At 46.1% G+C, this 26,099-nt stretch overlaps 1 protein-coding gene across 7 annotated transcripts in view; it reads right to left on the bottom strand.

Moving 5' to 3' along the window:
- The window catches only part of EHMT1 (euchromatic histone lysine methyltransferase 1), a 174,533-nt gene that overhangs the window by 6,297 nt on the left and 142,137 nt on the right, over positions 1 to 26,099 (bottom strand). For 5 of the 7 annotated variants that reach the window (XM_030535179.1, XM_030535181.1, XM_030535180.1 and 2 more), the window contains 8 exons: positions 24,766 to 24,920; positions 23,551 to 23,718; positions 23,008 to 23,152; positions 21,378 to 21,455; positions 20,138 to 20,253; positions 17,623 to 17,709; positions 10,674 to 10,752; positions 1,649 to 1,824 (listed from right to left, as the gene is read on the bottom strand). In XM_030535179.1, coding sequence (XP_030391039.1) covers positions 1,649 to 1,824; positions 10,674 to 10,752; positions 17,623 to 17,709; positions 20,138 to 20,253; positions 21,378 to 21,455; positions 23,008 to 23,152; positions 23,551 to 23,718; positions 24,766 to 24,920 — 1,004 coding nt within the window. The other 2 variants (XM_030535182.1, XM_030535183.1) reach the window with 2 other exon arrangements.

Here is a 26,099-nt window from a genome sequence, read left to right as displayed (position 1 = left end):
TCCCAGATCCGCAGTGCTCCTTCCTAGGCAGTCATTTCCCATTTTGTATGTGTGCAACTGATTGTTCCTTCCTAAGTGGAGTCCTTTGCATTTCTCCTTATGGAATTTCATCCTATTGACTTCAGACCATTTCTCCAATTTGTCCACATCATTTTGAATTTTAATCCTTTCCTTCAAGCACTTGCAACCCCTCGCAGCTTGGTATCATCCGCAAACTTTGTAAGTGTGCTCTGTATGCCATTATCTAAACCACTGATGAAGACACTGAACAGAACCAGACTCAGAACTGATCTCTGCAGGACCCCACTCAACACGCCCTTCCAGCTTGACTGTGATCCACTGATAACTACTCTCTGCGAACGAGTGATTGCCCACCCAGTTTTGAACCCACCTCAGGGTACGTCTATACTACCCGCCAGATCGGCGGGTAGTAATCGAGCTATCGGGGATCAATTTAGCGTGTCTTGTCTAGACGCGGTAAATCAATCCGCAAATCGGCACCTGTACTCCACCTCGGCAGGAGGAGTAAGCAGAGCCAACGGGGAGCTGTGGCAGTGGACTTGGCACTGTGAGGACGGCCAGGTAAGTCGAAGTAAGATACTTCGACTTCGTGTAGCTGAAGTTGCGTATCTTAGATCAATACCCCGCCTAGTATAGACCAGCCCTTATAGTAGCTCCATCTAGGTGGTATTTCCCCAGTTTGTTTATGAGAAGGTCATGCGAGACAGTATCAAAACCGTTACATTTCATGCAACTCCCTCTAACTTGATAGGGTTACACAGAGTGAGAGTAAAGGGAGCACTGTGCTCTCTGGGGCTGATTATTCACTGCCTGGCACCTTGTGTTGTCATTTACACTGGGCAAAGCAAGCATGAGACTCCACGTTTCTGATCTAGTGGAGTGGCACACCCACTCTGCACTCTATGAGGCAACAGAAGACCTATCCTGCTGCATTTCCATCTGACCAGCGGTGAATAGAGACGCTTCCTGACTTCACTTCACAAGGGGGGGCGGGGCAGGAAAAGAAATTCATTACATGTTTGCAAAGTACTTTGAGATCCCTGGAAGCATTAAGGGAAAGACAAACCCAGAATGCACCTCATCAGCGGGGCAAGGATATGCACAGGAGGGAAAATTCCTTCCCAACTCCTGCACCAATCCCTGTATCCCGTAAGGCATGAGGCTTGCTTACCCTTAGCCTGCAACTGACCGACATCAATAAGAATCTCTAGCTCTGATAGAAGTGCTTTTCATCAATGGAGCTCACAGCACTTTACAAAGGAGGTGAGCATTGTTTATGTCCTAGTTAACAATGGGGAAACTGAGGCACGGCAACTTGTCCAAAGTAACCCAGAAGGCCACTGGCAGAGCCAGGAATAGGACCCAGGTCTCCCAAGTACCAGACCATTGCACTAACCAGTAGGTCACTATCCCTTCCCTAACCATGGAATTTCCCACTCTTAGGAACCCAAGCAGCACTCCAAATGTTCGCTTACACAGCTTCAGACTGGGCAGATGTATCGCTTTGGAAAGAGTCATCTCTAGCCTAGCTCCTAGATTCAGAATGCCCCAGAAACCCCACAAAATGTGGAACATGAGCACAAGGACAATTCCCAGGGGAAAGGCAGACCCTGTGGGTAGCACATACCCGATTTCCTCGCCGGCTTCAATCTGCCTGGTGCTGAAGAAGGCGATCCTGGGAAAGCGCAGGTCCTGGTGCGACATGAACACTCGCACAGGGGTGAGGTTTGGCTCACAGAGATGGTTTATAAAGCGGCTGATGTTGCCATAGAAACGAGCATCTATGCAGTACACCTCTCCATCCTAGAGGGAGAAACAGTAAATGTTGCATTAGGTGGTGTTATTTAAAAGCAACTGAGATACAGGTCACTTCACAGTTCACACACAAGGGAATTTCAAGATCTTTCAAAATCCTGGAGTCTCGGAGCCTCCTACTTGAAGACTTAAAAGGCCAAACCATTAAGCATTACAAAATACACGTCTCTTCAGAAAGCACTTGGCCTGCACGCCTGGAGGCTGTTCGAAACACTCCTGAGAAGCCACATGTGGAGCTGAGCTGGATGATCTGCTCTCCACAACCTGCTCTGCTAAGGCACCAATCTGCTACAGTGGTACTTCTGTTACATGCGAACAAACACCTGGTGGGTAAAAGGCCAGTGGATTCAGGAAATAGCATCTCTCCTGCCCTGCTAATTGAACATGACAGCTGAGAAGCACAAAGCAGGAGCTTACAGCAAACACACTACTTCCTGCAGACTACAGTGAAAGAGAGAACACATACATTCTCCCTTTGGATGTATGCCCTCACAGCAGTAACAGTAATATTTTGTTTTCCTTGAAAATAAGAGACTCCCTCAGGGCTTTTTATTCCAGCGAAGAATGACTGTGCAAGCTGCAGGCTTTAATTACAGAAGCTAATTTCAGTCACACGCAAGCCAAAAGCAAAAGGATCCATTAGTGGAGCTCACATTCCCTTCTGGGCAAGCACCTCACAATCCTTAATGAATCAGCTGTGCCAGAATTCTACCAGCCAACTGATACAGGAGCCCCAGAAGAAGACATCTGAAGATGTGAAAAAGATACACACTTGGTTTACACTGAGCAGCCTGCTAGTTTTTAAAATTCAGCAGGCTTTGCAATTTTAATGGTATCTAGTTCAGGCTGGGGTGTTGAGTCAGGCCGGGGAAAGAGTCTGTTGGATAGAAAGGTTGCAGAATGTCCGCCTTAGGGTATAGTGAGGAACATGTCGCTCATTCCACAGTGAACAGAGAGCAATGAGAACTTGATCAGAGGGCTTCAGAGAAGGTGCCTGAGCTGTTTGCAGCAACAGGACAATAAAACCCACCACACTAGGATTTCATAGAGGGTTTAACCCTGAAAGCTGGTCACTGCGGTGGAAAGGGTCAGCTTCTTCAGCTGTGATTCTGTGAATGAGTCTTTTCTGGTTTTGCATGATATGTAGGAGCAGGGTACGTGCCTGGCGGTTCGCAGGTGCATCAAGCCTGTCAACCTCATTGTGTGTTGACAAAACGAGGCTCTAATTAAGGAGTCATGTGAGGAGCCAGGGAGAACCAATGTGAACAGCAAAGAGGCCTGGGGGTTGTTTGCCCTTCCTCTTTTAACATAGAGAAAGCAACATAGGAAGGGGGAGGTTGAGGGAATGGATCACACAGTGAGACTTGAGATGTGGGCCTGATCCTGCCACTCTTATGCAAGTTCTTCCTCATGGACACGGTCATTGTTGACTGCAGTGGGACAACCTGCATAAGGAAGGGCAGCGGGAGCTGGTCCTGTGCTTGTGACACGCAAAGTAATTTCCAACACCCCCGAGAACTGAACTAAAATGTAGCTCAGTAATGGGGTGAAGGACGGACTTGTGGGGGGGACACATCACTGGGAGTCACAAGACCAGGGTTCTAGTCTCAGCTCTGCCACAGACCAGCTGGGCGTCTTTTGGCAAGTCCCTTAATCGTTCCGGGCCAGGACGCACTAGAAAATCATTGTCTGAAACATATTAACTAACCCCACGTAGCTTTCGAATGTACGTGGACTAGCCTTCCACTTCCCCATATATTAAATGGGGTGATATCACCTAGGTCAAAGGGGAGCGTAATTCATTAATGTTTGCTATGTGCTTGAGATCTTCACATGAAAGGTTCTAAAGGAGAGTCCCATGTTACAGTTAAAGCAGGCAACTTTCACTAGCAAGAGGCTGCAACTGATAAAACCCAATCTCATCTTTCCCAAAGATCCCAAGAGAATGTGCATTTCTCTGCATTTCCCTAGGACAGCAAGACGATGGCTGTGCTTTTAAAAGGGGAAGCCCAGACAACATCCACTATAGGACATCCTGCCCAAGAGCACTGAATTGGCAGAGAGGTGGGGCTATCAAACAAATGTTTGCTTTTTTCAAACACTGAACAGGATGTGCACGTAGGACCCAGCATGCTAAATAAACCACAGTGCACACAGCCTGGAGTGACAAACAAAGATAACTAAAATAATGCCCCTACTGCTCCTTTGTGCTACAGGGCAAACTCAAACTCAGCCATTCTCCAGGGATGCTGAGCTTTGCAAGGCAGTTGCCTGGCTGGGTAGGACTTAACAGCCTCTTCTTCCATAGATTTCAAGGCCAGAAGTATCCATTGCAATCATCTTGTCTGACCCCTGTATAACATGGGCCACAGAACTTCCCCAAAATAATTCCTAGAGCGTCTTTTAGAAAAAAAATCCAATCTTGATTTAAAAACCATCAATGAGGGAGAATCTGCCATGACCCTTGGCAAATTGTTCCAATGGGCAATTACTCTCACGGGTAAAAATTTCCACTTTATTTCCTGTTTGAATTTGTCTAGCTTCAACTCCAAGCCATTGAGTCAGGTTATACCTTTCGCTGCTAGACTGTTATCATTAAGTATTTGTTCCCCACTGACACACTTATTGACTGTAATCAATGAATCTTCTCTTTGTTAAGCTAAGCTGAATAAATTGATCTCCTTGAGCTATTACTATGGTTTCTAATCTTTTAATCATTCTCCTGGCTCTCCTCTGAACCCACTCCAATTTATCAACATCCTTCCTGAATTGTAGACCCCAGAACTGGACACGGTATTTCAGTAGCAGTTGCACCAGTGCCAAACACAGAGGCAAAATAACCGCTCTGCTCCTACTCACAAGTCCCCTGTTTATGCATCCCAGGATCGCATGTGTTTTTGGCCACAGCATCACACTGGGAGCTCATGTTCAGCTGGTTATCCACCACAACCCCCAAATCTTTTTCAGAGTCACTGCTTCCCAAGATAGAGTCCCCCATCCAGTAAGCATGGCTTACATTCTTTGTTCCTAGATGGATACATTTACAGTTAACCATATTAAAATGCCATATTTTTTGCTTGTGCCCAGTTTACCAAGCAATCCAGATTACTCTGCATTAGTGGCCTGTCCTTTTCATTATTTAGCACTCCCTTAATTCGTGTGTCATCTTCAAACTTTATCCACGATCTTTTTGTTTTTTCTTCTGGGTCATTGATAAAAATGTTAAATAGCATCGGGCCAAGAACCGAACCTCGCAGGACCTTACTAGAAACACACCTCCTGAATGATGATTCCCCATTTACAATGACATTTTGAGATCTAACCATTAGTCAGCTTTTAATCCATTTAACAGGTGCCGTGTTAATTATATACTGTTCTAGATTTTTAGATTAAAGTGTCATGCGGTACCAAGTCAAACACTTTATAGGAGTCTAAGTATACTACATCAACTCTATTACCTTTATCAGCTAAACTTGTGATCTCAACAAAAAAAAAAATCAAGTTAGTCTGACAGCATCTATCTTCTATAAACCCGTGTTTATTGATTTTATTAATTGACTTTATTGGGTCGCATATCAGACTCCATTATCAAGCTCAGGTTCGATGTCAGGCTGACAGGCTTATAATTAAGGTTAAGATTTTATCACAGTTATTTTTAATAAAAGTCAGGGCAATAAACAAAAATTCACAGAAGCCTGTGACCTGTCCCTGACTTTGACAAAATGGGCCTGAGGAGGGTATGAGATCCGGAGCATTGCTGTGGGAGGGGAAGGGGGGCGGGGTCCATCTGAGAGCTGTGAGGGTCCCCTACCGCTCGCCGTGGCCTAGAACGCCAGAGCCCCCACCAGCTGACAGCTCCAACCCTGCTGCTATGGGATGAAGCAAAAAATGTCATGGAGGTCTCTGGAACTCACGGAATCCATGATTTCTGTGACATAACCTTAGCCCTATTTATAATTACCTGAGCCATCCCATTTACCCTTTTTAAATCCTGGCACAACATGAGCTTTCTTCCAGTCTTCTGGGACTTACTCAGCATTCAAGACTTATAAAAAATCAACATTAACAGTCCAGTGAACTCCTCCACCAAGTCTTTTAAAACTCTAGGTTGAATGTCTTCTGGACCTGCTGATTTAGAAGTGTCTAACTTTAGTATTGCTGTTTAACATCCTCCTGAGGTACTATTGTAATGAAAAATGTGTTATCATAGGATGACATCATCTGTTTTTTCCCCAAACACAGAATAGAAATATTTTTTGAACACCTTTGCCTTTTTGGCATTATTATTGCTAACTCTATTATTTCCTCACAGCTAATTTGGCTCATAAACTGGTTTCAGTTTTGCGAAACTGGCACTTTTAAAGCACCAAGCGTAATATATATCACTGGTCTGAATTTTACTCTGTTTGCACATGATCACTCATACCTAAGCTAGCCTTAATTTTTCATTCAGTGATCAGTTCTGCTCCATCTATCAAGACAAGGTCTAATATAGAATTCCCTTGTATTAGTTTCAACAATTTTTGAGTTAGGAAATTGTCACCTACAATATTTAGAAATTTCAAGGATGTTTCAGTACTGCCAGCATGACCCCTCCAGCATCTGCCACTCAAACTGAAGTTCCCTATGATCACACAGCTTTCCCTTTCCTCTACATTATAGATAAGGTGCATAAGGAGCTGGTCTTCCTGTTCCCTAGTGTGATTTGGTCTGTAGCAGACACCAACTAATGCCCCATCTTGTGCTTTACCCGTTAGAACATTGATCCACAAGCATTCCCGATCATTCTCTTCTGAGTTACTGGTGGTTGAAAACAGGTAATGCCATTTTGGACATATTTTCCAATCACTCAGCGAATAGCAGAGCCTTGCCTTCTGTTTCCTGCCTTCACCTGACTGCAGTCTGCTCTCCCTTGGCTGGTTTTGGCTGACAGGTTTCTTTCTCTGATTGATTACTCCCAGTTGGGGGCTGTTATTCCACACACAGATGATGAAGTGAAATCCCACACAATTCCACTTCCCTGACATTCCTGGAGAGACAGCTCCACCCTCCTCCTCCCGGTTAGTAACTTTACATTAGCTTTCTGAAAACGGGACTACATGTGGCTGCCAAAAGGCTCAATCTAGGATTAATCCACAGATTCTCCATCAAAGCTCGCAATGGCTACCTAAACGGAGAGGAAGGATGGTCCCGTGGTTAGAGATTTAGCCCACAAATTGGTTCGATTCAAATCCCAGAACCGCCGCAGACTTCCTGCATGATCCTGGGCAAGTCGCTTGTATCCATTTTACAGCTGGGGAACTGAGGCACAGAGCGGCTAACTGCACTTTCCTACCTCACAGGGTTGTGGTGAGGATAAAGATGTTAAAGACTGTGAGGTGCTCAGATTCTGTCGGAATAAGAACCTAAGGTACCCAGCCTTCAACCTTTATGCATCTTCGATACTGCTGCTGCTGGTGAAGATAAACAAGATGTACCGTTTCACTGTGTATCCTGACGCCTCTTCATTGACCAAATCTCAGAAGTTAGGTGATGAACATATCTAAAGCACTAGGTCCTAATCTGCTCTCTCCTGCCCCACCTTGCAGATAGCTAATATACCATAGGGATCGGTCCTGCATAATACTTTCTAGGACAATTCCATCCAAGTCTGGTAAACCAGAGAATCTGTTCCACAGGCCCCTTTCCAATTTAGCTTCTCTTAAAAAATGTTCCTATCTCAACTCCAGTCATTACCGATTACTTGACCGCCATCCTGATGTGCAGACTCATGTCCTCCCTCCATTTCTGGGGGGAGAAGGGGAAGCCATTGTGGCTCGTTTCCACAACGCTAAAACTGGCCTTTCTGATAACGATGCTCAAGACAGTGGTGACTGTCTCTCTCCTCACTCTGTTAGTGCCATGTTTTCAGTGCAGCCTCAGCCATTGTAGCACTAAGAGTACTCAATGGGGTCTGTCCTACTCTTGCACATAAACTCGCTCTGATGCCCAGAGATTGTCAGGCCTCCATGAATCGGCGGCAGCAGCAGCACTCCAGGTTATAAAGCCACCATATGTTATCTGACCATCCTGCTGGTACTCCTGATTCACTTTTTCCAGGCATTTCCACTAACGATTTTCCCCAGCGCCACATGAGTTTGCACCAGCTATTACCTTCACTATGATCCTAGTGGTTATGGTTACCCCATTATAATTTATTTGTCTACCACTGCCGATTTACAATGGATCTGCTGTCTCACATCTCAGCCCAGTGATTGGTTAGCTCCTCAAACGTAGCCCTAGCAAAGAGGAAATGCTGCTCCCTGACCCAACAGATCAGCTAGGCTTCTTTTCTGCTGCCTGACATTTCTACTGAGAGAATCCTGTTTTTCCCTGGATCAGCAACGTACAACCAGGGGGCTTCTCCTTGTCCTCTCAAGAAGCCTCTAAATGGTGTGGTTGGACTATCCTGATGGTCAATCCCACAGCGCTTTACACAACCACACAAGGGAGCTGAATCCACTCTCGCTCTCCAGTTGCTGAACAGCCGCGGTTGGGAGTGCAGCAAGCAGGCCACTCCAGAGCTGTGTGCTCAGCACTCTGCACTTCTCCAGGAAGACCCAGATTTGATTCCCAGGTATGATCTCTCACTCCTCGACATGGCAGAGGCTAGAATTACTCTGGGGGGCGCCTGCTTGGCCCCTGCCATTATCGAGGGCTTGGCTTTGCTGTACAAGTACTGCCTTCCCTCTGCATGACACAGGAGTAGCCTAGAGGGGCTCTGGAGAGAAGCAGTAAGGGGGAGGCACAAGGAGCACCCCAAAGAGAAGATCCCCTCTACTGCAGGGCTTTCTGCATTCCAGTCTCAGAGCCCGAAATGCTGAGCCATGCTTTCACCATTCCTCACTGGTTGGTCAACCCAATGAAGCTGTGCCAAGTTTCCAGCGAGGGCAGAATTTGCCAGAGCTGGTTCCTCATGGGAAGGGGATGATCGGCACATGCTACATTATGAAAGGTCTGTACTGGCTGCTGGTTAAATACTGTGATCATGCTAGAGACAAAATCTTCCAATATAAGTGGTTACGTGGCCTTGGCCTGCTGGCTTCAGTGACCTCCCTACATTCATGTCTGTATGTAAGAGCTCTGCCAAGGCAAGTATCTAGGATGCTCCCAAGTTTATGCATAAATCTTTCAGGCCTTGTCTACGCGAGAGAATTAAATTGGGCAGCGCTGGTGTAAAGCTATGTCTTTACTAGGAGGGCGTTATCAGTATAGAGACACGGGTATGCTACACCAGCAAAGCACTCCTGCCACAGAGGCAGCTAGACCGGCAAAGATGCACTTTGTCCCACAAACAAAACAAGCTGGGCTGGTAAAAGCAGTCTTGCCAGTAGAACTATGTCTCCGCTGGGCTTCTCCTTGATCAGCGACGTCGGTCAGGAATCACACCTCCTGACACAGCTTTCACGGCAGCAGTCTGTAGCACAGACCTGCAATGTTCAATGTTGGTGCAGTTGTACTGGCCACTGAGCACCCTTATTCCAGAATTCCTAACACAGCTTCCTGAAGCAATGGCTTCTGGGAGATTCTGAAAGGCCATCTGGGAGCTCAGAGGAACTATGGGAGAAGAGGTCAGACTCCCATAATACCATGAGAAATTAGCATAATTTCCCCGTACAGAACTCCTGGCAATTCCCTGGTGCTAGCATCATTTCTTGGTTATTTATCCAAAAGGGAAGCCAGGATGAATGACGGGTTTCTGATCTATCGCTTATCAATCTGCCTATTCCCTACAGTGTATTTTCAATCCTAGGCCCAGTCAGCCTTATCGGCAGAGCATGCTGAAGAAACACAGGACCGATGTAGGTTGGCAGCCATGTTGAAATGCCTCAATCTAGGTTGATGGAGAGAAGGTGCAATGTGGAGATGATGGCCTGGTTAATCTTTGGAGGAGGAGGATGCAGCCTACTAGCTAATCCATGGATGAACAGACTGACCCTGAGCATTTAGTGAGGTTTATGAGAGAGGCTGGTCCTTCTACTCTTCTGATTTCAGAGCACTGGCTACATGACTCCTCACTGGATCCTTCTTTAGTGGTTGGAGAGGCCTCTCCCTTTCTTAAAGGCAAAGCCTCTTTTTAATCTTTAACTGTCGAACCAATACGGAAGCAGGATGGAAGCTGGTTTGCAGCTCCCCACAGAAAGTCATCAGCATCACCTTTCTGTACATTTGTTCTTGCCAAGGACAGTTTCGCATAAAGCTTCTGCTCAGACTTTTAAAAGTGAGTTTAAAGTCTCTGAGAAAGGAATGAGCTGATGGCTCGAGGGACACCAGTCCTTCTCGGGCCAGATGCAGCACACCCAGCAGCGCAAGCTTCCCCGCACTGCCCTGCCAGGGTACCAGAAGCCGAACCTGAAAGGTCCTTTACTGGTGAGCTAGTATTTCAGTCTATCAGCTCATTCATCGGTGAGCTCTTTAGTAAGGCTGCCAACATGGGCGCTGATTAGTGCCAGCTGGGGATGGGCTTTGCTACAGAGGTACTTGGACATTAGACATCAGACGGAGACACCAATTTAATTCACAGAGCCATCAGATGGGAATAACTTGCAATGACTATCGACCTGAGCTGCATTCAAACTGCAGACCTAACTCAGTCAGGCTTTGTACCCCATTACCAATCCCCTGAGCCACACAGTCCACGCTTTACTTAGCCATGAATAGATAAGGTGAGAAGTGCTTCCCCTCTCCCAAGATCTCGGACTGCTCTGCCCAGCAAGATGAGGACAAATTTTCTTTTAGCTCTTTAGAGTAGCAAGCGCTGGCTTTTGTTTTGCCAGGGAGTCCCTTGAACACACTACCTTGTTATCAAGGTCAAAGAGATAGGAGTCCTCTTCACGTACATCTGCCTCCGAATCGGAAATCAGCTCTCCAACGTACCTGTCGGATGAATGGGAAATGCAGCAATGAGATGCTTGTGCAGATGTTAGCTTGGATTTTAACATCTTGCCTCTTGTGTGCAAAGTAAAGAGTGAAAGTGACAAATCAGCCAGTATAAATCAGCATAGATCCATCAAAGCCAGTGGGGCAATGCTGATTGACACTGAGAATTTGGCCCCATATCTCTAAAATAAAAAAACAAAATTCCTTTACTCAAGTTACTGCTAATACTTTTGAACATTAAAAGTGAATTTTAAAAAAGGATCCACTTTCCCCCCAGTAACAACAGGCTAGTTAGTTTTGCTTTTGTTTACTGTCCACCGACTTTCTGGTTCTCATATGCAATATTGCAACACTTGGGCTGCACACACTGTAAGAGGACGTTTACATACCAATGCATAATTGTTTGCTTTGGAATGTGCAAAAAAACATGGAAATATTGTTACTGGTCATAGAAGCTACTTACTTAAAGCCTTGTCTTACCATCTCCTAGATGTCAACATTAAGTTAACCTGACAGTGTCCCTTTAAGTAACTGGGCTTCCTACCACCTTCAAATCAGGAGTACAGGTATGACTTTATCAGAGTCAATGCAGTGACACTGATCTAAAACCAGTGTCACTGAGATCGCCATCATGCCCGGTAAGTATTCTGAGATGTCAGCCTTCTCCTCTCCGTCTGAAACGGCTTTGCTTCAAGTAGAGGATTAGATATTTGTAACCTCTTCCACGCTTGACACATTGCCAGCCTAGCTATCACCATTATAATAATGATTTATTTGTATTACCGTAAGGCCTAGGAACCCTAGTCATAAACCAGGACCCCACTGTGTGACAGACTGGGAGAACAGAAGGAAAGTGAGACAGTCTCCATCTGTCTTATCTTATAGTCACATTGTAAGATCTGTGGGACAGGAACCGTACTTCTGCTGTGTGTGTGCAGAACACCTAGCACAATGGGGTCTGGGTCCACGGGCAGGACTCCTACGTGCTATGGCAACACAAATAAATAAGCAATAGGAGTGACAGATTAGGAATATGAGTAAACGTCTTTTGAAGAGAAAACTGAGATTTTCATACTCCTTGTTCCTACCGCTCTTAACAGCATTTTCAGCTTCCAAGCGCTTTCCAACATTAACGATGTGCATTCACCCTTGTGATGGTAGCATTTGACCCCAGGGCCCTGGAGATGAAAGCCTGAAACATGAACCCTGAGAACCACTAAACATTTCATAATAGAGGGGGCACTCAGATGCAGTTCCTGACCTCGAGCAGCCTGGCACAGAATTGCTATACCAGGCTAGGATGCCGACTGCATGTGGAATCCTATCATCTTGCCTTCAGTGCATGGTCTCTATTAACCACTCCCATATGGCTGCAGCATTAGTGAAAACAACAACATCATTAGTAACCTAGAGCAAGAGAGGATTATGGATGGAGCAAAATTGCTTTAGTGTCGCACAGTAGACAAAACCAAAGGCAGTTCAAAAGCAGCTGAAAAATGGCACCCGGAAAAGCATTTTATTTTGTGACACTCCTTTTGATAAGCAATTGTGAGACAAAAAAATTAGTTAAAATGGAAGTTGAGATGTAGCTTGTATGTTCCTTTAGGGCCCAATTCTACAACCACTCTTCACTTTCAGGTGTACTTACTCATGGAAATAGTCCCATTGATTTCCCAGATCAGAAGTCAGTGGAAAGACTTGCATGAGGCAACTGTTATTCAGCAGCACTTTATCTATCTATCTCCTACAGGTTTATACGGTGTCCGTCACTTAGGTATCTGAGCACATTCCATGTAAAAATCAATAGCGAAGTCAAGACTCGATGGAGTCTCTGGATCTTCTCCCTTTTTGGGGTAAAAATTCTGCTTGGCACAGGTTATTTCTATGGCAGGATGGGGGACAAATCACAAAGCATATGAGGTACGGAATTGGAAACAGGTATCACCATCCCCCTTAGCTCTGTCCCTGTGTCCCACCAACCTGAGCACCCTCTCTACACGCTATTATAACCACCTGCGAACATTCTGAAGTTAATAGGGAAATTATTAGCAAGGAAACAAATACGCTGTAGATTCAAATCAATTCTCCCTGGAGAGCTAGTTGCATATGGAGCTGGTAACAGGAGCGCCTGTTTCAGAGGAGTGATTCTGGCATTGTGGTGCCATCTTTGAAGAGTGGGCATGTCATAAACAGATAGTTAAGGGTTAATGTCTCTTTTACCTGTAAAGGGTTAACAAACAGGGAAACAAACACCTGACAAGGGGACCAATCAGGAGACAAGATACTTTCAAATCTCGGTGGAGGGAAGCCTTTGTTTGTGTTTTTGGGTTTGGCGTTGTTCTCTCTGGGTCCTGGAAGGGACTAGATAGGCAACCAGTTTTCTTGCCAATCTCCCTGCTACCGTCTTTTATAGTGAGTAATTTAGTAAGAAAGGCGGTTATAGTCTTTTGATTGTTTCTGTATTTGCAAATGTGTAGTTTGCTGGAAGTATTTTAAATTGTATTTTGCTGGGGGGAAGCTTCTTTCTAGTGTCTATAAGCTGACAGACCCTGTAATATTCCATCTTGAATTTACAGTGATTTTCTTTATTCTTTTTTCTTTTATTAAAAGTTTTGCTTTTAAGACCTGTCTGATTTTTCCCCTTGTTGAGGCTCAAGGGAATTGAGTCTGTGCTTAACAGGGAAGGAGAAGGGAGGGGGGAGAGAAAGGGGGAGAAACCCACCTGATTTCTCTGTGTTGTGATTCAAGGAGTTTGAATCACGGTGATCTCCTAGTGTACCCAGGGCGGGAAAGATCTGGGAGAAAGAAAGAAGGGGGAATCCCTTTGTTTAGATTCACAGAGCTTGAATCTGTATCTCTCTCCAGGAGCCCAGGGAAGGAACACCTGGAGGGGAGGAGGGGGAAGGGAAATGGTTTATTCCCCTTTGTTGTGAGACTCAAGGAATTTGGGTCTTGGGGTCCCCAGGAAAGGTTTTTGGGGGGACCAGAGTGCCCCAAAACACTATATATTTTTGGGTGGTGGCAACTTAACAGATCTAAGCTGGTAATTAAGCTTAGAGAAATTCATGCTGGTACCCCATATTTTTGGAATCTAAGGTTCAGATTTGGGGAAGGATACTATGACAGGGCATGGGTTAATTGACTGGATGTACGTGGAGGGACTGAAGACATACATTTTACTAGGCAGAATATCGTTCCAAGGACCTACACATAATGTAGACATGGCAGCATGGACCGGAGGTTTCTGCAGTGGAGCGGTATGTAGCAATCGTTCTCAGCCTGTGGTCTATGGGAGCAATTGCTGGCTTGTCTAGCTCTTCTTGTTTTCAGCTGCCAAGCTGCATTTGAAGACAGCTAAATGCTTTCTATTCAAGCCATTGCTGTGTTTTGCCAAGGGGGTGTTTTGCAATCATGAATGGGAGGGGAGGGGGCTTGAGTGATCGTGAACGGGAGGTGGAAGACACTCAGTTAAAATCTAGTCCAGAAAAATTACTCTGCTCTGAAAGTATACTGACTATGCTGGAATGGAGTAATTTTTACACTGGAATAGAATGTTCACAAGGGGAGCTATTCTGAAGTAGCTATTGTGGAATAGGTTATTCTGCAATAGCTACTCCAGTCAATTTCCCCCTGTACACAAGCCTTAAGGTGTGTAAACACTGGAGTTTCTTTCCTTATGGGAATAAGGTGAGGGAGGGACAATTCCAAGCCTTGCATATAGACAGTTAAAGGTAAGAAGCTAGTGTGGCTGACTCACCAAAGGAGGGTGAGCTGAAGACTGACCTATGGTTATATTGGTGACACTTAGGGTACGTCTACACTACCTGCTAGTGTTCGATGTATCGAGAATCGATTTATCGTGTCTCATCTGGACGCGATAAATCGATTCGCTAATCGACGCCCGTACTCCACCTCGGCAGGAGGAGCGCCACGGCAGATGACTTGCCGCCATGAGGACAGCCAGATAAGTCTAACTAAGATACTTTGACTTCAGCTATGCAAATAGCGTAGCTAAAGCTGAGTATCTTAGTTTGAAACACCTCTCCTTTCCCCCCCTCAGTGTAGACCAGCCCATAGTGGGGGCATGTTACGTATTCATTCAAAGTTGGTTAGTATGTGGTTCATTTTTGTAATGGAGAAGAGGTACAGTGTGACAGGTGAAAGGGTGCCATGAGTTGTGGATGGGGATAAGCTGAGCTAAAGTGGCTTGTGGTATCTTCACTCAACTCTGCAATCCCCAAAATGTCACATTAGTGATCATTTTATTACATCATTACCTTAATTTTAAATTTCCTGGCATTCATGCCTTCTGTTTAAAATTACACTTCTCTAATCAGCTGTTCCTCATATAACTTGTGCATTTACTCTAGTGCAGTGCGGCAGAATGGCTTCCCTCCAGTACAGAGGGGGTTAACTTCCCCTGGGAGGCACAGCTAAGCCCCTCCCACCCCCCTCGCAGGAAGTGCAGGGGTGGGGCAGGAAGTATAAAAGTAGGGCCCTGCGCTCAGTTGTGACAGATCATGGAAGGAGGCAGACGTCCCAAGCAGAGAGCTGAGCCCTCAGCAAGGTCCAGGACCAGTCAACTCACTGCCATGGGGATGGAAGACCCAAGGGAGAGACCGGAAGGAGGGTCACCCAACCGCAAGCCTGTGAACCAGAGCCAGGCAGTGATGGAGCAGCACCAGCAGAAACTGGGAGGAAGCAGTCCAGGAAAACAAGACTTTGGTTCGGTTGTGCTGCCAGGATGCAAGGTAGCAATCCCGTTTCCCTGCTGACCCTGTGGTGGGATCGCCTGCCACCATTAGGGCCCTGGGCTGGGACGCAGTGGAGCAGGATGGGCCAGGGTCCCCCAGCCCACTTTACATTCAGTGACTGGCCAGGCATGAAACTTTAGGCCAAGACACCTGAGCCAGTGACTGTTGGTTGCTTGGCCCACACCCCCAAAGGGGCCTGATCCCGAGATGGTGCGGTTGTTGCCTGCCCCAGCCAGGAGGTTGTGGGCGTTAGATAATTTGCTTGCCCTGCCAAGAGGGCCAGAGCCCCAGACTCTGGTTGCCTGCCCCTGCCAGGAGGCTGTGGGTCAAAGACTGTGTAGCTGCTCAGCCCAGATGCAGAAGGCCTTAAACCCTAGACTTTGGCTATTTGCCCCAGCCAGGAGGCTGAGGCCATAGACTATTTCATTGCTCAGCCCCCAGACCCTGAGGTGCCAGCATCATAGACTGCTGGTGTGCACCCCAAACAGGGACTGGGGATCCCTGCCGATGGGCAGTGTGCTGCTGCAAGTCAGGCCATCCCGATGAACTTCTAGCCCATCTACCAACTCCCTGATGCCACCGAAAGGGAGCACCCTGACCGTGACAGGGAGGAACCTTGTATCTGTATATCTGTGAAGAGTTGATGCTTTCCCCTGCCTTCTTACTGGACCCAGCTGATCTCCAGGCACAGGTTTAGCTCTGGACTTTGAATGCTCCATCTGGGTAGAAAGCCCTGTTCGGGTTTACCAACTTCATTCACCAGCCCAGCTGCAAGATGGATCTCAGGAAAAACCCAGGCAGGGTTTGGCTTTAGGCCAGAACCATGAAAACACCATCAAGGCCATTATAGCTTCTAATGAGCTTCTGCAGCAATGCAGGTGCAGGACAACTTTACCAAACTAATGCTGAATTTATTTATTTAAATTTCTGCTGCTGTTCAGACTTTCAGGCTCAGATTTCTCAGAGGTAATACCTTTAAAATTAATTCCCTGCCCCATCCCAAAATACCATGAGGCATCCATGACATACTGCTAAGAAACAGAGATCCTGCTTTCATGGGAAGAACATAGCTGAGTGGGTCATTTTCCAAAGCTCGCTATGAAGAATCAGCACCACGCTGAAGCCTAAGAAATCACTGGTTCAAACAGGAATTATTTTTGTTAACCATACATAAACGATAGCAATCATCTTCTTTCTTAGGCCCTGATTCAGCCAAGCACTTCATGTGTTTAACTTTAAACATACACTTAAGTGCTCTGCAGAGTCAGGGTCCAAACCAGAACTTCGGTACTGTAGAAAACCCTTAATTGTCTCACACTGACTAGAGATTGGCCCAACTCAAAACACGGGCTCCAGAGACACTGATGCACCTCCAACCCCTCAGACTTTGGGATGTCCCAGGCGTGAATTTTGCAGTTTGAGCCCATCTCCAATACAAATTAAATGGATTACTTCTACCCCCGCCTTGCATTTCCCATCTCGCTACTCATTTCTGCTAAACAATCAAAGCTTTCAGAGCTTAAATCAATGTCTCTCAGGCATATCTATCAATACAACAGTCACTGTGACAAAGTCATAAGCCCCAATTCAGGAAAGCAGTCCTATTCTGGACAGCTCTTAAGCACATGTTTAAATCTCACTGCTGTCAAACGGATTTAAGCACATGCTTTGCTGAATTAGGGCCATAATGTGGAATTTATGAGACTACTCTCATTCCAAGGTGATGCATGGAGGTCACTAAGGTAGGGTGGGTTATGAGCCGACTTAGGACTTCAGCAGCATGGGGAAAGCTTGAAGATATGTTCTAACTGCATAGGGAATGTTCACTTAGAGGATGGATCACTTGATTCCCTGTTCCGTTCATTCTCTCTGGGGCACCTGGCATTGGCCACTGTTGGAAGACAGGATACTGGGCTAGATGGACCTTTGGTCTGACCCCGTATGGCCGTTCTTATATACTTAGGCTAGATGGTTCTGTATGAAGCAATTTCTTTTTGCATGTACCTCTTCCTTCAATAAGGAGCATTCTAATTTGGGTGCACGACACCAATTGTCCAAAAGAGTTCATGAGCTGATGCTTTCTTTGTGAGCTACTCTAAGCTGATGAACTTACTCGCACACGAATGTTCCCAAGGGGATGTCTTGCATTGACCGCACGCCCCAGCCCATCTTTTGCGTTCGATAAAGCTGCAGTCGAACCCTGAAAGACAAGAAAAGGGGTCCCATTAAAGGCATCAGAGGCAGCGCTCTGCAGAAAGGCGTCCGCTCTCTGGGGAGGGGTGGGTTACACAGAAATTGCAAATTTAATCAGAAAATGTTAATTTCAAGAGACAGTTTCTAGTTTTGTCACCATGTGACCCCAGTTCCTTGCACCCCACGATCTGCTCCCTCTGCTAATGTGAGCAGAAGGAAGGAAAACCAGGTGCAAACTGGCTTCTGGCATAGCAAGAGGGGGAAGCAGCAACTATGTGGCACCTCTCCTTTATCCCCATCCTGCAGAACCCCCTTTACCACACTCCATGGGGACTGGGCGCTCTCCATGTTACCACCTCCACCTTAAACCTCTGGGGATTTACACATGGGATACAAATGTCAGCTACCAGCTTCTCTTCCCTCCTGCATGTTCCCCATCTGCACAATGGAAGGAGGAGATGTTTGAGGAGAAGTCGGCAGGAGCACATGGGAGCATGGCTGTGTGGAAAGTGTGCTGCAATAGAGGGGATGGAGCTGGAGCAGTACTCAGAACGCCTTGGATCACTACACAGATATCCCTTCCACCTGCGCAGAGCTGGAAGTTTGGTGGGTCCCACTCATTCCTATCTAAGCCACTATCTGAGAGGTAGGAAGGAAACTGTGTAACTTGAAACTTGCTGGGTTTTCTGGCCCCTATAAACAGCCTATAAAACTAGACTCAGAAAAGCCCCAGTAGGTCCTCTACTGCACTGCCCAGCCACTGCTGGAATATATCCTAGGACCATCTTATACTTAACATTCTCCAGGAATGTCCCCTGCATCCCCCGCTGGAGCCTAAGGCAACTTTCATAGACTCCATTATTGGGGAGAGGGGGGGAAGGAAGGGGAGAATCCTAATGCTCCCCTTTTTTCCCCTTTCCTTAATTTCTCCCCATTGCTTCTTTTGATATCCCTTTTACATCGCACTGTCTTAAATAATCCCTCTCCCTCCATGGCACTTCATACCCTTGGCAGACTGTACCAGGAGCACAACCCAAGGCAGATAGGTTTTCCTTAGCACTAGCAGCTTCAGAAAACGTGCTCACACCGTGCTTCAGGCCTGAGGAAGCTGCATTCTGTTTTGCCTCGTTCATCACCAGTAAAACAGGCAGCTGAGTTTTGGATCGCGGACACTGTGTGGTTGGGGGGTGACGCAGGGAACATCGCTTGCTTTTCAGAGGCCAGGCAGAGCTGGTAGGCCTGCCAGAGGGAAACATGCGCACTGACACGTAACATTAACTTGGAGCAAATCTGATAAGGGAAATACTGAGAATGAAGAGGAAGCACCCAGGCATCATTACTGAGCAGTCACTTTGCAGATCAAAAGCCAGGAGTTATCCTTGATTTCTCAAGGGACGCGGCTCACAGAGCTCTGGGAAATATCTGACCTTATCACAGGCTCCACAGGGACTTATCACTCAACCTCAGCCTCAGTTTACAGAGCCAACCTGTCTCCCTTAGCAAGACTTACAAACAGGGCACAACAGTGACAACCTTGTTTGCACAACTCCTAAAGGAACAAACACATTGTGCCAACCAAAGGGGAAAAAAAGAGAAAGTGCGGCCAAGAATTTCATCAGGAAAGTTTCTTGAGTGGGATTTTTTCTTTAATAAATTTCAAATTTTCATCAGATTTCAAAGTTAAAAAATCAGTTCTTTACTAAATAAAACTAAACCAAACCAGAGACGACATCAGTTTAACCTTGAGTCAGTTCTCCACAACATCCCTTCCCCTGTTTTACAGGAGACAGCCGAGGTTACCAAACTGAGTACCTAAAGTTACAGGCTTACATTCATCCTTCAGCAACACAATAAAAATAGTGTGACTGACAGCACTGAACTCAATGGGTGCTGAGCATCTCTGGAAAAAAAATAAATCAGACCAGTTAGAGAGGAACTTTAGGAACCCAGGTCCATAAGCTTTGGCCATCACTTCTGATACGAACTGCTAACCTATAATTTTGACATAAATCTATGACATAAATAATGTTTGACATAAATGGCTCAGTTTTTTCCTTATTATTACTCTATTTTCCCCAAAGACCTTACCCTGAACTGGCAGCAAAGCGACCACTTTAAAAAAAAAAAATAGAAAAACCACACAGAAGCAACTAATAAATTGTACATTTGGGCTGACTAAAGAACACAGAGGGTCTAAATGTCTAGGCCAGTGTCAGGGTGGTGTTCTCAGCTTATCTACAACCCTGCTGTTGTTTTGTGGTCACTAGCAGGACCCAGAAGCTTGGCTCTGGTTTACATCTTTCAATGATGATATCGCTGCACCATTTCTCCCTCATCTTTGGAAATCTTTGCTTTTACAGACAGACTAGAGCAGACAGGCAAGGGGCTTTATTCCTTTTAAAATAATGATCCAAATCAGGAGCCTTCTCTCTCACCTGAGCCCATTCTGCACCACCCGATTCCGGCAGTTTCGCCAACATGAGCAAGCGTGGTTACACTCAAAGATCAGCGGTGGCTCAGACATGTTGAATTCAGGCAGGAGTCGGCCATCCTGGAGAAGAGACATGAGATTATATTCCTGTATTCTTTTGGAACTGGAAATAAAGCTGGAAAGCTCCAATCCAGAGCTGAATTTCCTCAAAGTTTAAGTCAATCTAGAGCTGATACACTGGTTCCCATTCATCTTCCAGAGTTGACTCAGATGACAACATAGATCCATACCCAAACTTCCCCGAAGTCTGAGGGAGCTCTGCACCACTATCAGAAACAGAGGACAGGCAAAAAACAAAAACAGAACTTTGCCTGCATGTGGTGCTATTCAGCTGCAGATCTCAAGGTGCTTTACAGAAGTGTGCATGCTTCTTTAGCCACATTTTCCAACTGGGGAAGAGAGTTTATGGTACAGCCTGGACTAGAACCCAGGTCTCCAGACTCTGAGGCCAGCAGTCATGCTGCTGGACCACCTTTATTCTCATAAGAAGCCCCTCTAAGTATCTTCCAGTTACATGGAGATGCAAAGGTGGCAGATAGTGCACCATATTTAATAAATTTGGACATAAATGCTCAAAGGATACGAGCAGTGAAGTCACTTTGGATTGTGAAGCCTGTTAAAGCACAATTCAAATGGATACCTGGCAAAAGCCAGGAGATACCAAAATTCCCAAGGGAGAAGCCTGCAGAGATTATGGGAACATGTGGAACCTGCTCAAGGATTAACCTCCAAACTTCCCTGGAGGATTTAAGCATATATACACAAAAAGCTAGAGCAGCCACCTAGCAACCCTGTAATTAAAATACATCCACTCAGCCTTCACAGGAGGTGGATCACGGTAAATAAGGGAAAAATAAAAAATCCCTAGTCCCTTCCCCTCATTGATAAATTACACAAACACTTAACGACTGAACAGAGCACACTGTATTCTTCAATGGGGCTTGTACCTTGGGCACGAATTGTTAAACACTGCGCATCATGGGGGGATAATTAATGGCTCCATTGGTATAGAAGTAACACAAGTTTGAGATTTATTGTGTCTCTTGCCACGTACACACTGAAGCCAAGATTACAGTCTTGAGTATTTTATATACTGGAATTGAGAAAATCTAAGAATTTTTTTTAATTAACTGTTATAATACGTGAATATCGGCCAAACCAAACGTGAAGTTCAAAGTCCTCACCTTGTCATACCAGCAGCGCATACTGAGTTGGCCACACATGCAGTTGCTGGAGGAGCAGTCATCTATGCACACACAGTACTGGAAGGGAGAAACAAGGAGCAGACCCAGTTCTCACACAAATGCAACAGAAAGACTAAATTGGTTAAATGGGCTGGAAAGGAAACAGCTATCGACTTAGTTATTGAGATACCCCATCCTCTCCCAAACACCAAGAATATGGGGGCCTCCCAAGTATTTAAAAATAGGCACAAATCCCTCCCCCTCTCTCATCAGACAACAGCACAATCAGCTTCATTGGTTTCACAGGGCATTTTGTTTGCTCATTTTTGTGGGTGACATTACTGGGGGAAGCTAGATCACAGAAAGGGATTTTGCAGTCAGTTCTGCAAGGGATGATCCTGTGTCCATTTTTCTCTCATGCAGAAGTGAATTCCAGTGTAGCTCCAGCTCCTGTGAAAATTCTCTCTCCTGTGCTCATGACCCACTAGCTGCCAGGGTCACTGGCATGGGGAGTCAGGGTCACAGAGGGCAGAGTGACTTCTCAGGTAGGTAGGGCCAATCGATTGGAGGGCTCTGAATATCAGAGACACAAGCCTTGAACTGGATGCTGAGTTCGCTGGGGAGACAGTGTAGCGAGTGGAACACTGGGGCGATGTGTTCCTGGCAACTTGTGCTGCTAAGTAGACAGGCTGCTGAATTCTGTACCAATTGGAGGTTTTTCAGGGCATGTGGCTTCATGCCTGGATACAATGAGTTGCAAGAATCAAGCCTGGGAAGCCATGAATGCCTGATTGTTTCTCGAGGATATTACACAAGGCTCATAACTATGGCACCAGGACACATAGCCTTCATGGATATCACACAGAACACCACAATCAATAGCCTGAATTATTACTATTGCCAAATATTACTTTGCTCATCTCCAGCTTCTGTCATTGGAGGATCTACAAACATTGACTAATTAAAGCCTCACTACACCTAGTGTATGGGCTACATCAGAACTATGAAAAGCAGCCATCTCTAGAGTGGGACGTCATGTGCAGTTAGCAGCAGTTTAAGAAAGGAAGAGATAGAGAATCCTACATCCAAGAGAAACAGCTGGGGGAATTTAGGGAGGCAGAGTCCAAATGCCTAAGCTAGAATTTTGCCAGGACATGGGGGTTAACTACCCCAATTCTTACTGAAAATGTCACAGGGTTTTCAATTCAGACAAAATGGAAAGGATCGTGGGTTTTCTCTCTCATCTTAAAACTCGCACCTCCACCATCACAGCGCCTATGAGGCTTGACTTTCAGATTTCCATGGAACAAAATGTTTTCTCAGTTCCAAGGAGCAGTGGGAGGAATTTCCGTTCTTCTGTTGCAAAAAGACCTATACCAACAAGGTGGAGGAGGCAAGTGTGCAACTAGAATACAAGCACACAATCAAGCAACTCAACCATGTTTGCTCATATCACAGTGTCCACCTAGAGAGACAGACAGACACACGAATACCCCTTCCTATGGGAACACATCTCTGCAGTGCACACTCCAGCTGGCTTTCTCATCAGCACACAACAACCTCTCTAACAATATTCCGTACCAGGACAGGAGAGACACACCCACCCACATATGTACCCGGCCCATCTAACCTGCAAATGAGTGATGTTTCTATCGATGTTCATTGGGGAGGTCACACAGTTCTGAGAAACGTATTTGTAGTTGGTGGGGCAAGGCTCGCTGTCCACTGAATTGATGCATGGAATTGGGATCTGCTCGTAACCCCGGGCAATGTCTCTGTCACAGCAGGGGAAAGGTAGGGAAGAGAACAATCGCTTTATGCAACGAAGATACCATCCTCCACTCCCCAAAACAATCTGGTGACTATAAAATCATCCAGTGCAGCTTCAGTGGCATCCTGAGCAGAATTTGATCTCTGAATATTTAAGATTGAAAGGAACTCCGTTTCATTCTGAATCCATTTTTCCAGCCAGATGTATACATTATTACTTCCTGTTGGACCGTTCCATGTAGATGGTAAATTCATAAATGCCAGCCCTGATTCAGCATGTGCTGCACCAACCCTGATTCAGCACAAGCTTAAAAGCTAAGTGCCTTTCCCGAATCGGGGCCTCAACCCTCAGCCTAGAGAGTTTGTACTTGGCAGTCACAACAGAGGCTAGCTGGACTCTCACCTGCTCACCATCTTCTCTATCTGGGCAGGTTTGTCAGTAGATGATTCTCGGATTGTCTTGTTCATCTGCAGAGCCACCCAGACCTGAGAGTTGAGACTTGAGCACTGTAGTGGAGTCTCACCTTCCTTGTTCTTCAAGCTGACATCCGAGCCACGGGAGAGAAAGAGGCTGCAAAACAGCAACAACAATAGATAACCCACCCAGAAAGAACTTATCAGAGGTGGAAGAGTCAAATGGCATTCTGCAGCCATTCCTTAAGGTTGCATTCGCAGGACCACTTTCTCTTGAGAAAGATGACTCAGAACAGGTTCCACCACAACAGAAAGCCACCACCTCAATTCCTTTTTTATAAAGCTGGTCCATTGAACAACACTTTCTAAAGGTAGAGGTTAATTTGGAAGCTGAGTAGAGGAACAGACTGGCACATCAGACTGCCAATTCTAGAAAGCTGGGTCCAAATCTCGCCTTATATCAGGCATGAAAAAGAGTTTGCTCATAACCAGCCTAGCTCCAAATGGACCTAGAACTAGGCATAGGCACCACTGAAGTCCCATTGAAGCCCTATTTCAAGGACATAAATGGAATTTTAGAAAGGGGCATAGGCCTTGAGCTAGTTTTGTCCAGGGGTGAATTTCACCCTCTAAACGGAGCACTTGCTCGCTAGCTGGAATTGCTGCATGCATTGTAACACAGGGAAAGCATCCGGGGCCTCCATTCGATGGCTCTGCAAATGGAGTGGCCCTGCATCCCACCTCGCTATAAATAGGCTCAGCTGCTAGGAGCCATCACAAGCTCCACTCGCGTGCTTACAAAACTCAGCCTGCTTCTCCACTGCCTTGTGCATCGCGCAGTCATTTACAGCGGTGCGTGTGCTACTGAATCAGGATACGAGGGCTCGGTTTTTGTTTGCTCAAAAGGCCCCTTTACACCACTCTGGCAGTGGAAAGGTGCCTGACAGTGGATGCAATTTTAATTTGCGTCATTTACGGCCAGAGTGTTGCGAAGGGGTCTTGGTGTTCATGAGAATCAGCCCCATGTATTTCACCCCCACTTTGCCTGGGTGCAAAGCAATGCAGAATCAGGCTCATCATCCTATTTTGGTTCATGTTCAGAGGTAAAGGCATTTCATAGCACTCCTCAGCTTGCCAGCCAGTGTCCAAATGAGAAGTGAACAAAGTAACGAAAGAAAGCGGGGGTGGCAGGTGCCGTACTTACACAACACACTCATAGCGGTTCTCTCTGGCTGCGATGTGCAGTGGTGAGTCTCCATGAATATTTACTGCATGTAAATCGCACTTAGCAGCCAGCAGTATCTCCGCTATGTCAACACAGCCAGAAAAAGCTGCCCAGTGCAAACAAATATTCTCCTCCTGGAGGGGAAAACACAGGAGAGGCTGTTTAGTGCACTAAGATCCCACCACTTTGGGACTCCACCATCCTTAGCACTGTAGCTATGGCATGAAACACATGGCCGGCCTTCTCCTTTACTGGATTTCTCTCTAGCTCGGAGGAACACAACTCTGCAACAGGCAGGCAGGGAGTTCTCAGCACAGCCGCCTCCACGCTCACTGGAGACAGCAAGGCTACACCTAAGCTACTGCACTACTCTCTTTATCCGTACAGACGAGTCATTTGTCTCTAAGCCACAGAACGATCTGGATCGATCCACAGGGAGACACGACAGATGCTAACGAGCCCCAGAGAAGGGCGAGGAGCTGAACCGTCCAAACCAGACATGCAGCAAAACTAGCCCATCTCCTAACTCTACAGTGTCAAAGAGAGCAACCCCAGCGGGAAGAAGCAGAGCACAAGCTGTAGGGTACAAAGGTCTGAAAAGCAGGACGCCAGGCATAGGGAGAGCAAACTGATTTCAGGCATCTCGTAAATCCTGTGTGTATCACTCTCTCACTAAAGCACCAGAAAGAAGGGAATCCTAATCTTGCGGATATAGATGTTTTAAGTGATGATCCTATTACTGTGTAATGTATAGTACACCTTGGAATCCTTCAGCATGACAAGCACCAGAAAGGCTGATTGTGACCACGTAACGACGATGATTATAAACGGAGGTCTCTCACAGATGGCAAAAAAAGTTGCATATTTAAGTCTCTGCAACTTAATTTCTCTATTAAAGGGAAGATCTGACTTAAATAGATGCCCGGGTGCAGGAGCGGCATATTTTCGACAGGGCTTCTGCTCCCAAGCATACCACCATCTAGAAATGGCAGCGAATCCCAAGTATAGTTTTGAAGATTAATTTAATCCAGCAAGGGTACCGCTGCACATACTGTGTATCAGGCGACAGAGAGGACAGACCAATTTACAGCTCCTGCCATTCTAATTTACGCTGATTAAAATCAATGGGGCTACTCGAGGAGTAAGGTGCTACTCAGTGTGAGGAACGATGGCAGGAGCTGACCCTTAATGACCAACAATAAGTAGATGCTGGAACTCTGGACAAATTAAAGGGGATCTCACACGTGCGAGGGAACTGCTGGACGGAATGACTGGATTTACACGGTGAGACTAACGTGCGATCCAAGGGATTG

Source organism: Gopherus evgoodei, chromosome 16, assembly GCF_007399415.2.
Source record: "Gopherus evgoodei ecotype Sinaloan lineage chromosome 16, rGopEvg1_v1.p, whole genome shotgun sequence".
NCBI classification, from domain to species: domain Eukaryota; kingdom Metazoa; phylum Chordata; order Testudines; family Testudinidae; genus Gopherus; species Gopherus evgoodei.
The sequence above is the reverse complement of the archived record's forward strand: the minus strand, read 5'-3'. Positions and strand labels throughout refer to the sequence as shown.